Source organism: Neopelma chrysocephalum, unplaced genomic scaffold (assembly GCF_003984885.1).
Source record: "Neopelma chrysocephalum unplaced genomic scaffold, ASM398488v2 Primary Assembly neopelma1_97390, whole genome shotgun sequence".
Taxonomy (NCBI): domain Eukaryota; kingdom Metazoa; phylum Chordata; class Aves; order Passeriformes; family Pipridae; genus Neopelma; species Neopelma chrysocephalum.
The window spans coordinates 5267099-5279682 of NW_020926031.1; the positions used below are offsets into that span (position 1 = coordinate 5267099).

The 12584-nt window shown below is 39.7% G+C and overlaps 1 protein-coding gene across 2 annotated transcripts in view; it reads right to left on the bottom strand.

Moving 5' to 3' along the window:
- Positions 1-2507: 2507 nt before the first annotated feature.
- The window catches only part of LOC113961771 (lipase member M-like), a 33620-nt gene continuing 23543 nt past the window's right edge, over positions 2508-12584 (bottom strand). For both annotated transcript variants that reach the window (XM_027672332.1, XM_027672333.1), the window contains 9 exons: positions 11222-11333; positions 9960-10077; positions 9094-9292; positions 8270-8379; positions 7456-7592; positions 6792-6938; positions 5667-5738; positions 4053-4124; positions 2508-2888 (listed from right to left, as the gene is read on the bottom strand). In XM_027672332.1, coding sequence (XP_027528133.1) covers positions 2655-2888; positions 4053-4124; positions 5667-5738; positions 6792-6938; positions 7456-7592; positions 8270-8379; positions 9094-9292; positions 9960-10077; positions 11222-11333 — 1201 coding nt within the window. In that variant the 3' untranslated portion in view covers positions 2508-2654. The remainder of the gene's footprint in view (positions 2889-4052; positions 4125-5666; positions 5739-6791; positions 6939-7455; positions 7593-8269; positions 8380-9093; positions 9293-9959; positions 10078-11221; positions 11334-12584) is intronic.

A 12584-nucleotide genomic window follows, 5' to 3' on the forward strand; every position in this document is an offset into this window, starting at 1 on the left:
TTTCTGCTATTGCTTTTAATTTCTTTATGTTAACTTTACGATTCCAGATTGACCTAAATCTGTTTCCCACTGAGCATCACAACTCATCAAACCCATCTTATTCTGCATTTGTCACACTCCAGTGCCACAGAATGCTTGAACACAACATACAACCTTTCTCCCAGTGAGGGAACAAACAAGGGGTCTTGTTTATCCCAAGCCATTTTCATCAGCTCTAAAAACATGGTATCTTTGGAGATCTTTGCCTAATGGTTGAATTAGTTATAGTCAGCCTGAGGGCTCAGTCCTCACTGAGATTGGTTTGATGACCATGGGCAGAAGGACTCGTTCTGTGCCCTTGGGCAGCTGGGCTATAAACTAAGCAGAATCCTATGTGAGGATCAGCCTGTTCAGCCAATTCATTCACAAGTGTCTTCAGAAGAACTTGTGTTTCATCATGGGCTGATGAGCATTTAGAAGAACACCAGATGAAAGGGATGTATTCTTGGGAACACCATTGCAAATGATATGATACCTTTGACTAGTGGGGGAAGGAAAAGAGTGAAATAACAGGATGTCAGTGAAGGCACAGTAGCAGTTCTGCTTTACATACAAAGTAAAGAACATTGTTTGGGATAGCGAAAAATGTAATTTGGTATTTTCTCAGTGAAAAGCATAATAATTTGGCTTCTCTGATGTCTGTAAGTGACAACAACTTCCATTAAATGATAAATTAATCACTCAGATTAATCACATAATTAATCACATGATGCCTCATCCCTCCTCATGTCCCAAGGTGAGATCAACAGTCCCCACAATGTGTCCAGTGCTGTTTGCCCAACCTGCTTTTACTGATGTTCCAGAAAATTCAACACCCTGCCTCCTCTATGGTGTCTCAGGTAGTAAAATAGCTGCACAGTTGCAAGCTCTTTCCTAGGTGACCTTAAGGAATGCTCTGGCTACTTTCAGGTATATTGCAATTTCATTTACCATTGAAAGTATGGAAAACTTATAATGTAGGCCTCAAGTCCTCATACATTTCCCCTACAAGCAGTGAGAGAGTTGAAAGATTGACTCTCTGAAGGGTATTTGACTCCAGGAATTTGTATTTGGTGTAAGGAATGTCCTTGTCTGGAGGAGAGCTGTTTTGTTTGGATCAAACTCTAGTTACATTTGTGAAGCAGAAGGAAACAGGACAGGCTTCAGTAGTGGGCTTAGAAGATGAAACAGACCTGTTGTTTGTTTTGGAAGGGAAAGGTGCAGAAGTGGCAACAGCCATGGTTAATTTGTTTGGCTAATGAACCATTATGCAGAGTGAGGCGCTGGTCCTTTGGTCATACAGTGTCACCAGTGAACTGTCTTAGTCTAACAGCTGTACCTGCCCTGGATAGCATCCCAGACTTGGCCCACATTAACATTTCACTCAAATGGAGAATGAAATTGTCATGCTGAAAGGAAACCCCTAAATGCACTGTGTTTCTTTTCACAGTGAAGCTAATGGCATTTTATTGTGGAGGGATGGTGACCTACCATGCTGTAACCTAATAACCAGGGAGGTTACCCTTCAACTGAATGGTTTTGTGCAGTAACTACCTCTTTGAAAGAAGATTGGTAGGGTCATAGTTATCCTGGGAAATTAATAGGATGACAGTTTCTTCAGCACTGTTTTGAAAGCAGCCCTTTTCAGTAGTGGTCAAAGTGCTCTAAATACCCATGGGGTGGAGATAATGGATTCTTTCTAGCAATGTTTGGGTGCTTTTCATTTTAATGTTTAAACTCCAGAGAGGCTGCTCAGAGCCACGATAAAGGTCAGAACAGCTCAGCTGTGTGGTAGCCAGTAGCTTACGTGGGAAATAGAAGGAGATGTGAGATTCCTGCTGGGTTCAGGGTATAACTTTGAACTAAAGTGTCCTGTGGAAGTGTTGCCAAAATAAAATCGGCTCCTTTCTCCCACACTGGAAAGATCATGTACACAGATCCTGAAAGTGTTGTCAGCAGAGATCAAGTTTGTAAATATTCCCCTATCTCAGGGTGGGCCTACAACCCAAGTTTCCCAGCTTCCAAGTGCATGCTTGAACCATGAGACCGGCTATTGTTTTCTGTTGGGTCTCCCTGTGTCCCTTGCTCTTCCTCATGAAAACAGTGAGCAGTCCTGTTTAAAATTAAGACAAACCATCTTCTTTTCAGGAGTGAGGGGTTTTTGTATTAACTCAGTTTTTGCTTTATGGTTATCATCTCATTTAATAAGAAAATTAATAAATACTACAACTGTTAGAGTTAGTCTTGGCTTACACTATGCCTTTAAATAACTGTCAGCCCAATAAACTGCGAAATAATATGAAGAATGGAAAACATCTTGAGATCACTGAATATATCCAGCTTTTGTTACTGTTACAGCCTAAAGAAGAGAGCAGGCTGCAAGCAAACCCTGTCCTCTGTTAGCAAAGTATGGTTATCACAGAATCTAACCTGTATCAATTAAGAAAGTATTACAGAGCCACAGGGTTGCCAGAAAATATGAAGTGCACTATCAGGATGCAAAAGGCATTGGAGCGACATGGGGTGTGCAGGAGGAACCCTTTCTTTGACTCCAGATGCAACAGAAGAGGGTTTTTTTTCGTACCAAATGAATCTGAATATTGTTGAATGAGTCAGGTAAGGCTACTGGTTGTGGGTTAAGGATTCTTCTGCATCAGATCAATAATTTCATTGTACATATGCAAAGGTGCATCCAATCCCCAGATGAAATCCAGGTGTGCCCATTCAGGAATCTTCTTGTGATAGATAAGCTTCTTAATTTTAGACAGTAAAATGGCTGCATCCTTGGGATCTGCGAGCAAGTCTTGTCCTCCAGTCCACACTGCAGTTGGTACAGTCATCTCTTCTATGTTGTAGATAGGAGGAATAGTCTAGAAAACATGAAGCAGTACAGGAATGAATGTCCAGGAGAGCACAGAAAACTTTAAATGTCCATTTTGGGCTTTCTTCTGTCACTATTCGAAGTAGAGGTGCCTAAACCGAAGAGGAAGGAAGTTCTCTTGCTCGCCTTTTACTCAACTGATAGCAGCGTCAAAGGTAAAACGCCTCCTGGGTTGACAAAGAGTTACTGTTGGGTCTTTGCCCTCTCTACTAGGAATCTTAGGGCAAGAACCTGGAACTAGACAGAAGATGTCAGGATGCCTCTGGGTAAACCCCAATCATGGTCCTTTTGAAGTGCTGGTCAGTCCCAGAAAACATGATCTAGCTAGAAAACACCTGTGACAAGGATGAAAAGGATCATGGAGTGGCTTCTGTAGGAGGAGAGGGAAAGTATCTTAGGACTTCTGAGTTTGGAAAACAGCGGCCAGAGCAAGTACAGGAGACAAGATTATACAATCACAAATAGTATGAAGAAAGAACACAGGAAGTATTTATCCCATTACTTCTCATAACACAAAACCAATAAGGCATCCAGTGACTTTCCAGGAGCAAGCAAATTCATGTCAAACCAAAAGAATTTGTGTTTCATGCAAACCATAATTAAAACATGTAGCTCGTAATGACAGGTTGTTGTGGAGACCTAAAGGGTAGGAGGGTCAAGGATGGGATTAGAGTCTTGAATGGAGATGTTCCTCAGAGTCTTCTTGAGGAAAAAGTCCTTTTGTCTCTGGCTGCCAGAATTTAGGAGTGGCTGTTAGTTCTTCAGTTGTGCTCTTCCTAATATTGTTTCTGTGAACTCTCATGCATTGTCAACTGTTTCAGATCCACTAGTAGGTAAGATGTCTCTATTCTTTTCCATTAATTTTCTTTTTCAAAATCCATTTTATATAATTTCTGCCCTTACTTCCTCTTATTCCCATTGATCATGTAATTAAAAAGTTTTGCTCTTCCCTGCTCTTTCTTCCTTTTAAAATGTATTAAATTTATTGTTTCCATTAATGCTTGTATGCTTTCTCCACTGACTTCCCAAGTAAAAAGTAGTAATATTTTCATCTACTTATATTCTGAAAATGTGTCTCTTCCCACATACTTGCTCTCTTCCTTTGTGCTTCTGTGATGTCTGAGGGTGGTAATATTGTTTCACCAAAACATACCTGTTGGTATTTTTCCATGTTCTTCTTTGAACTTCCCCAGTCATAAGCTTGGAACTTCCCCGAGCGGGCCACCTAGAAGGGTGAATAAGAGAAGGGTAGTTATAAAGACATTATTAAGTTTGTGTGTTCTTTTCCTGCTGAGCCTCTGACTCCTATCTAAAACCCCAACAGAAGTTCTTCTAAGAGCTATGAAAGAGCCAATAGTAAATTAATTAAAAATGTCAAACAGTGAAAAGGAGTCAAATGTTTTTGTCAGAACCAAAAAAATCATCTCCTCTGCAGAAAGACCCAGAAATGTCCTTGCAGGCAATTTGTTCAGGTTGGAAAACTGCTGATAACAACTGCCTTCAGCAAGTTCCCCTCACTGTTACTGTCTTGTCCTCTTCTGACAGTCGTGTTGCCATCACTCAGCTCTATGAGTGGCTCCATCTTATGTTTTCTCTTCTCACTCTATTTTAAGTACAGAAATCACCATTTCTAATTCTTCTCATGTGCTCCTTGGCTTTACCTACAGCATGGGTTGTTACTACTGTGAGAGACACCTTCAACGGGAGCTTAATATTGAAAGTCTGTTGGCTCCCTGAATAGTAATAACAGCAAGGACAGTGAAGACTCAGGAATATTACTTCTGCATGTTTGTGCTTGCCAATCTGTGGTTAGATGCTGAATTACATCTGCGTCAGTTTGCAGAACTTCCCCCACTGTGTTTTTGGGACCCTTTTTCTTTACAGGTCTAAGTCATGGTTACAAAAGCAACTTCATCAAATCTAATATCTTATTTGAACAGCCAAAAGTATTGTTTAATTTTGAGTAAATGCCTGTGCAGATGTCACTCAGACATACCCATGTGTTTGCTGTGCTGAAAAGTGCATTCACACTCTTGCAAGCTCACTGTGCTCAGCGCTGCTTCCTGCGCTGCTCCAGAGCCTGTGGTGCAGCCAGGAAACCAGCCTTGCTACAGGGGCTTCTGTGAGTGAGCCCAGGCTTTATGAATCCTGAAAGTGTGAGCCCCAACACAGAAAGGCAGCTCCCATCAGCATTGCTGCTATAGGAGTACTGTGGCAGTACCTTGTAGGTATGGGATATAAAGAGCCTACTAAATAAAGAGTTTATTATTTATGGTTATATTGCTGTCCAGATACTGAGAACTTTGAAAGCAAGAGATGAAACTACATGGGCTTTTACTAGTAAAATTGATCATTTACATAGCAGCCTAAGTTCTGCTCATTTCTTGACTCCACACTGGAAACATGACTAATGTCTTAAGCTAAGTTCTGTACAGAACTGTGGACATCATTTATAAAAGGTACTAGATACCCCATAAGAAGAGTGATATATACATCTGGATACACAGCTTTCAGAATACACGTTTTTATACAAATGCAGCACTACACTGTTGGCTTCAAAAGTGCCTGTATCACACAAGGTATTTCTATCCTGCTGGCAAAAGAAAGATCAATGAAAAACAGTCTTTTGAATTGAGATTTCAATTGTAAACCACAAGTTACATGTGTCTCCAAGAAATAAGCCATGGCTTCATAGCAGGATATCTCTAAACCTCTCTATTCACTCCAAGGTGAGTATGTATTTTGTCTTCCAGGGGTTTGCTCATACCTGACTCCAGTGGACTATGTTCTGCACAGAAGTTCCAGCGGAGGTTTGGGCAATATACACATTGATTCGGTTCTGAAAGAAAATACTCAGTGAGCACTGTCTTCTTCCCTTCCATTCAAATGTACATCAAAACATCTGCTACAGCAGTGTCATGGATTGATAAAACCAATAGAAATTGTGGTGGCATGATTGGAGACTCCTTCAGATTTACTCCAGATATGGCAATGTGTTAGGTTAAGAGTAGCACTGGAAGAACAATCCCCAATCAGAACATTTTCTAGTATGACTGAGAATCTAAAAGAATCTACAGGTGGAAAGTATAGAATTGAAAGTCAGCAATTTAGACCCCAAACTAGGTGGGTTTTTTTCAGAAATCTGTATCAGATCATATGTGAGAGAGCATCACTCTAGGACAGAACAGCAAAGGGAAATGTAATTGCCTTAGGAATGCATGACTATTTGAAAGAAAACACACTTTAGTCCTGCCAGGTCTCTTAACAAGCTGCTCTGTGATCCCTCCTTGGCAAACACACTCTGAGGCATTTTTTTAAAAATGCTGGAGCAAAGTTTTGATGTGATCTGACCTAGAGCTGAACATAGCATGAGGTGCCCAAGTATGTCTTAATAACTGTGTCTGCCAACTCTCTCTCAGGTATCCCCAAGGTATCTTGTGCCTCTGGGCACATCCCTGATGATCCAAGGCATGGAGCAGGACAAGGGGAAATTTATGTGCTCCTTACTCTGTTGCAAAGAGAAAACATGAAGTGTTTTATTTCTTCTTCTGCAGTGTACCAGCATACTAAATATTTCTCATGAGACCAGTGGCAGACACAGTATGAACCAGGATATGGTGCCCTGGGTGAGGTCTGGCAGAAGGCAGACTACAGAATTTTGGGGGGCTCTGAGCAGCTGTTGACTGCAGGGATGCTGCCAAGTGCTCTTCCGAGGAGTGAGGCAGTGATCCCCTGCTAGTGATAGGGCAATCAGCACATACTGCTGTCCGGTAGTGGGGACTGTTCCCTGCAAGTCACACTAACAGAAATTCAGGATTTACACTACAGGATAGAAGGTGAGTTTTGGGAGCATAAGCTTAGACTCAGTAGAGCTGGCAAGAGTTATACATACCACATCAATGTTTTTCAAGTTACAGCCACCCAGACTGAAGAAGACACTTCTACAAAGGCTGGCAAAAGCTCGGTGGCTGCAGACAGGGGCTATTATCCTTGTTAGACCCTCAGTCTGGGGAAGGAATTCTCTTTTGCCAAGCATACCCTGTGAAATACAAAGTAACATTCACTTAAGAATGTACATTGTTCCTCTTCTCCAGCACTGTCAGTGGTTCTTACTTGCTTTTCTCCATTTGCCAATTGATGTTCCCACAAACAAGAAAGAAATAACTTGGTTTTGCATTGCATCAGCCTTCTTGGGCATTACTCAATTTCTGTTACATCACTTTTAATGAAGAGATACGTTAAACATTAACTCCAGTTCACAATTAATTTTAAGCTTGCATATCAGTTGTGGTTTTGTCTGCACAAATCTTGGACACCTTGGAGGGTCTGCATCTCTGTGCCTCTCTGGGTGACCCATCCCAGTGCTGCAGTATTGCCTTCGATACAAAGCTTTTTCTTAATGCCCAGTCTGAACTTTCAAAGGCTTCAGTTGTAAGGTAAACCTACCCACATGCAAATAAGTAGACTTCACAAAGCCCTATACTTTCTGTTTAACCATTTTAAGAGGTGAACACGCAAGTTTACAGTTAAACAGTCGAAACCAAGATATCACATACCCTGAGCACTTTTTCAGGAAGGTAGAGGAGTTTTGTGGCGGGGCCTTTAGCGTACTTAATAGCAGTGACAGGTGCCAATGCAAAATAGAGTTTGATTTTTTGAGCCAGCTCTGGCATTGTTGAAAATGCAATGAAAGCTGAGAAAACAAAAAAGTTGAGTTAAAAAACCATTGTTTGTACATTTTTTTCATTATTAATAAATGCTATTCTGCAACTTCAAGCCTACAAGCAACCTTGTTAGTTGCTCAGAGACTGTGGTTCAGCCTAGATTTACGTGAAATCCCTCATCTCCATGAGTACCAGCTTGTAGGTTTTTCCCTTTTTGGAGAAATTTCTATATTTTGCCTTTGCAGCTTTCTTGCAGGCCTGTTTAAACAGAAATGCATACTTCTGATGTACATTCATGCATTTCATATGAGGAGAAGTTGTTTTTCTTCCTGTCAGTCCAATTTCATGTTTTCTTTTTTTGTGTGTACATCCGGTCCAAACTGGCCAACTTCTCTCTGTGTACTCTCATCTTCCTGTTTTGTTTATTTTGGTCAACTGATCAGATGCTGTGGGGCACACCCCTGCATCTTGGAAAGAAACAATTTTCACGGCCCACAGTAATTTCCAGTATAATTTTAAGTCGACAGATTTCCAGTAGCAATGTATTTGGTCCATTATGTTTTACTGTCTTTATAATAAATGCAAAATGTATTTTTCACACCTGCAAAGAGTAAATGAAAACCCCAGGTACATTCAGTAGCTCAGCATCTCAAATCACATTTTACTCCTGTTTTTCTGAAGCATTCATCTGTTGTGTGTAACTTACCATTGGTAGTACCTTGTGAATATCCAATATAGTACAACTTTTCCTGTCCTGTTTTCTCCACAATGAAATTTATTGCTGCTGGAAGATCAAACCTTGCCATCTCATCAAAACTGCAGTCAGGAGATTGAAAGAGAGGCATGCACAAATGAAAAATCAGACTTTGAATTGAATTCCCATTTTTATTAGTGGCCTGTCAGCAAAGAAACAGTCTGAACCATTTAGTGAATTATTCATCTGTTTTAGGTTCTGTGTTTTCCTGACACTGGATATGGAAGATACTACTCAAGATTTTCTGGGGTAATTTCTCCCTTGACTTTAACAGAAGGACCATAGCTTCAAGAAGTGTCAGTTTGAATTGTAACTGAATATACAGAAGAAACAGGTGATGATAAAATAACAGAGCTCCTTCCTCGGAATCACACATTTTATACAATCTGGCATTAAAAAAAAGGCCTGTTTCTAAACAGTCATTAAAATAAATGAAAAAATTATTTACATTTTTCCTTCTACCACTTTTGTGATATTGTAATATACAGACTAATGTTTCTAATAGCTGCCAAAATTGCCTCCAGGGCATAGGAATGGCTTGGAGATCACCTGTGCAGTTTCCTCTGAGTTGCTCTGCTGCTATGCCTGTAGTTTGAAGAACCTGTTCTAGCAGTAATTAAAGTAGTCTCCATTACTATTACAGTTCACATGCACGTATAGGGGCACCTCAGCAAAAGTGAAGGTAAAGAATGCTTTTTAAAAGGTAGGATTTTTAGCCAGCTGAAATTAATATGTGAGGATGGGCAATGGATATGCCCTTCAATGGTTCTGTCTACCTGAAAGCCCAGAATTCATCTTGATCAATGGAATATTTTTGATGTTTTCTTGACCAGCGATTCCCTCTGCTATTTCCCATCCAAACGTCAAACCCAGCATCAGCTAGCATGAAGGCCAAGCTGTTGTTGGGCAGGTTCATGACCCAGTTACTAGCATCTCCCAATAATCCATGCTGGAGAAACACAACAGGTTTCAAAGCTGAAAAGCAAATTAGAAACAAAACAACAATTCATAACTTTTTTTCATTTCTTTGTAGTTGAGGGATATTATTCAATACTGGGATTTGTTCCTGCATCAACTAATCATAAGGACAAAATATCCCTGTCTGTAAGAGAGAACTTCTAAGCTTCTGTAAGGATTTACAGAAAGATCTGCCTGACATCTAACTGGGCACCCTCTGGTCATTGTTTGTGTAGCTCAGCTGCTTCAGCTTGAGATTCTCAACTCTGATACAGAGAATGAAGGTGTGGGATTGTTTGCAGAGGTTTCCTTTACTCAAAATATGAATCAGTCACTGATATTAACCTCATGAAAGCAAAACCAAAGCAAAATTAGAAGCCACAACTGCTTTCTCGAAACAGGCTGATTAGGCAGATTACAACCTTTATTCTATTTTTATTTTTTTCTAACTTTTACTCATCAACTCTTATTAGGAGGCATATGCTTCATATTATAATGGATTTTTATTATAAATAGGTATATTTGATATTAATTCTGTAGATCTTGCAGGTTGTTCAGGGCAGCCAGAATGCTCTTAAAATTTCACTCGTATACAAGCTTTGGTGGACATTATACAAATACAAGGTATCACTTTTTAGAACATGCCCTATCTAGGCTGGTCTTCTATCATATTAAAGAACTGTACCTGAGCTTCCTTGATTCTGAGTACCATAAGGGATTCTGTTAATGGTAATGGTATAACCATCTTCTGTCATCACTTCATATTGCTCGCTGGGGTACCCTTTGTAATTAATGAGCTCATTCTAGAAGAGAAGGTACAAATGCATTTGCTTGTGGAACTTCATTTCATGTATTACATGCATAAGATAGTCAGAATGAAGAAATGTTAGAAAGCAGATTGGGCATTTAATCCACATATGTTAAGCATCTGAATAAAGCATCATCAGACTGGATATCGTAATCCTCAAAAAAACAACAACAAATTTCCTTTATTCTTTTTGTTATATCTAAGGTTTTACCACTCAGTTAAAATATGTTGTGTAAAATTGTATTATACTCTTGCTATACAATCATCACAAGACCTTGCATTCTGATGATAAAAGAATCACTATAAACTCATAGCAGGAGTTTATGAGCTGAGATAAGGTGTGTGGCTGAGATGAGGAGCTGCCTGAGCGCAATGCTCCTGGTCTGCTGCAATGGAAGCTGTAACCAGTTTATTTAAACTACTTTCAGAGAAACCCAGAAAGCTTCACAACTACCCTATTGTGAACTGCATAGATTCAATGAGTACTGCTGAGAAGTTGACTACATTATGAAAAAAACAAGATTGGGCATAGTCATGAGGGAAACCACTAGCACAGCCCATCTTAAGATCTGAAGTAAATATTACTTTTGCCCTGTAACATTCAACCTGTTTGTTACAAAAGAGAGTTGTTTTTTATAACTTGTACTCAGAGAATTACTCAATGTATTTTGTCATGCAGGACAGAAACCCCAAGATTTTAAAAAGCGACTAAAGACCTAAACAAGTTTGCTTGGCGAAAGATCTTCTTCTGAAAAGCTGGCCATTTCTGATCTATGCTGGTCACCACTAGTTATCTAGAGACTTCTTTGCTGATGAAATGTTGACATTCCAGATGGTCATTCTTTCAGATATGCAGATAGTGCCAGCAACAGCAAACTGGTAAGTGATGTGTAAAAGGAAATTAACTCTGGAGATTTACTAAGGGAAGGTGTTTGCCTCAATTTCTATCAAAGAGAAGATGTGCTGTTAGACATGCAAACAGAAGAGAATAGAAGAGAAAGCAATACTATATACAGTGACTACAGAGGATAGGTCAAATAAAGCAGCTTATCTACCTTGTTCTTTCTAACACTTAGAAACCTCTCTACTGTAAGACACGCATTACGTCCACCCTCAGGTCACTCCACCGGGCAACTTACAACATTCATAAATGCTTCAGGATCCACAGCTCTCTCCATTCTTCTCAGTTCTTCTGAATAAGTAATTCCCTGAAACAAACACATCACAGCAACAAACAGCCATATCTTCTCTCTGCAAAAACCGATACATTCATCTGTCAGTAGTCCTGCTCTGCACTTGTAATCCAACGGGTCTCTGATGAGGGAAGTTCTGCCTAATAGTAAATGGAGCCAGTCTGGGACTCTACTTGTTAATTAAACATAACAAAGCTGATTTCAAACACCTATCTGAGGGAGTCTAGCAGCAACCCGGGTTCTCTGCTAAGGTGTGGACCAGGATGTTGCTCTTGATAGGGCAAAAATATCAATGAATCCAAGGAAAGGAGCAAAGCTTTTGGAAAAGTGGGTTTCACTCATTTGTCTGAGAAGTAGGTCACTTGCATTACCATACCACGCATTTGTTCTGTAGATGGATTTGGAAACATTTCTGGTTAACCCTGGAAACTGGTGTTATTGGGCAACTTGTAAGTAAATCAATCACTGTCAGTGAAGTTTTCAAAGTGCAAACAAGTTATTTGATAGTTAGCTGAAAAAAGCAAAGACAATTGAAAATAAAAAAAGTAAATAAAGTGAAAAAAGGAAATAAAGTGAAAAAAGTAAATATCATTTAATTGAAAACTTAGTAACCTTAATAGAGCAGTTACTTATAGTTGGCTGGTGAAACGTATACAAAACTGCTTAATGGCAAAATTTTTTCAACTCTATAGGATGAGGATGGAGAAAGGAAAAGAAAGTTTTGCTAAATCTAATGCTGAGTCCCTGAGTAGAGGGACATCCAGTTTTGTTCAGCAAGTAAGGAACAAAAAAATCTGAAGGGTAACTATCCTGCTTAGATGCACACATAACAGCTCCACTGTCTGTGAAGACCTACATACTCATAGCTCAAAGAAAATGCAGTGTTTGAATCAGCATCCTCTCTACCTGACACAAACCCCTGGAGGCCACATCTGAACTTCTGTTGTCCCAGTAACAGATCTTTAAGCCAGACTGAATCAACCAAAAAACCTACTGCATTTATTGTTTTCCTAATCAAGAAGACCTCTAAACTTTTTTTCCAGAGTAATATGATAGCCTATTTTTTTCTTATGATAGAACAACAATTCTAACTTCCTAGCACTACATTCCGGTACAACCTGTGTGTTGAAAATACTTGGCTCCTTTTGCAGAAAAAGGAACAGACGTTTAAAAAAACTCTGTTTTACTGAGCTAGACTTCTTTCTTTTGGTTTAAAGCCGCTACTTTCTTATTCCCTCACTTTCCATTTTCCCATACCTCTGCAGCTATCACACAGTTACCTAAATTCAAGGTAGGTGAGCCAGGCTAC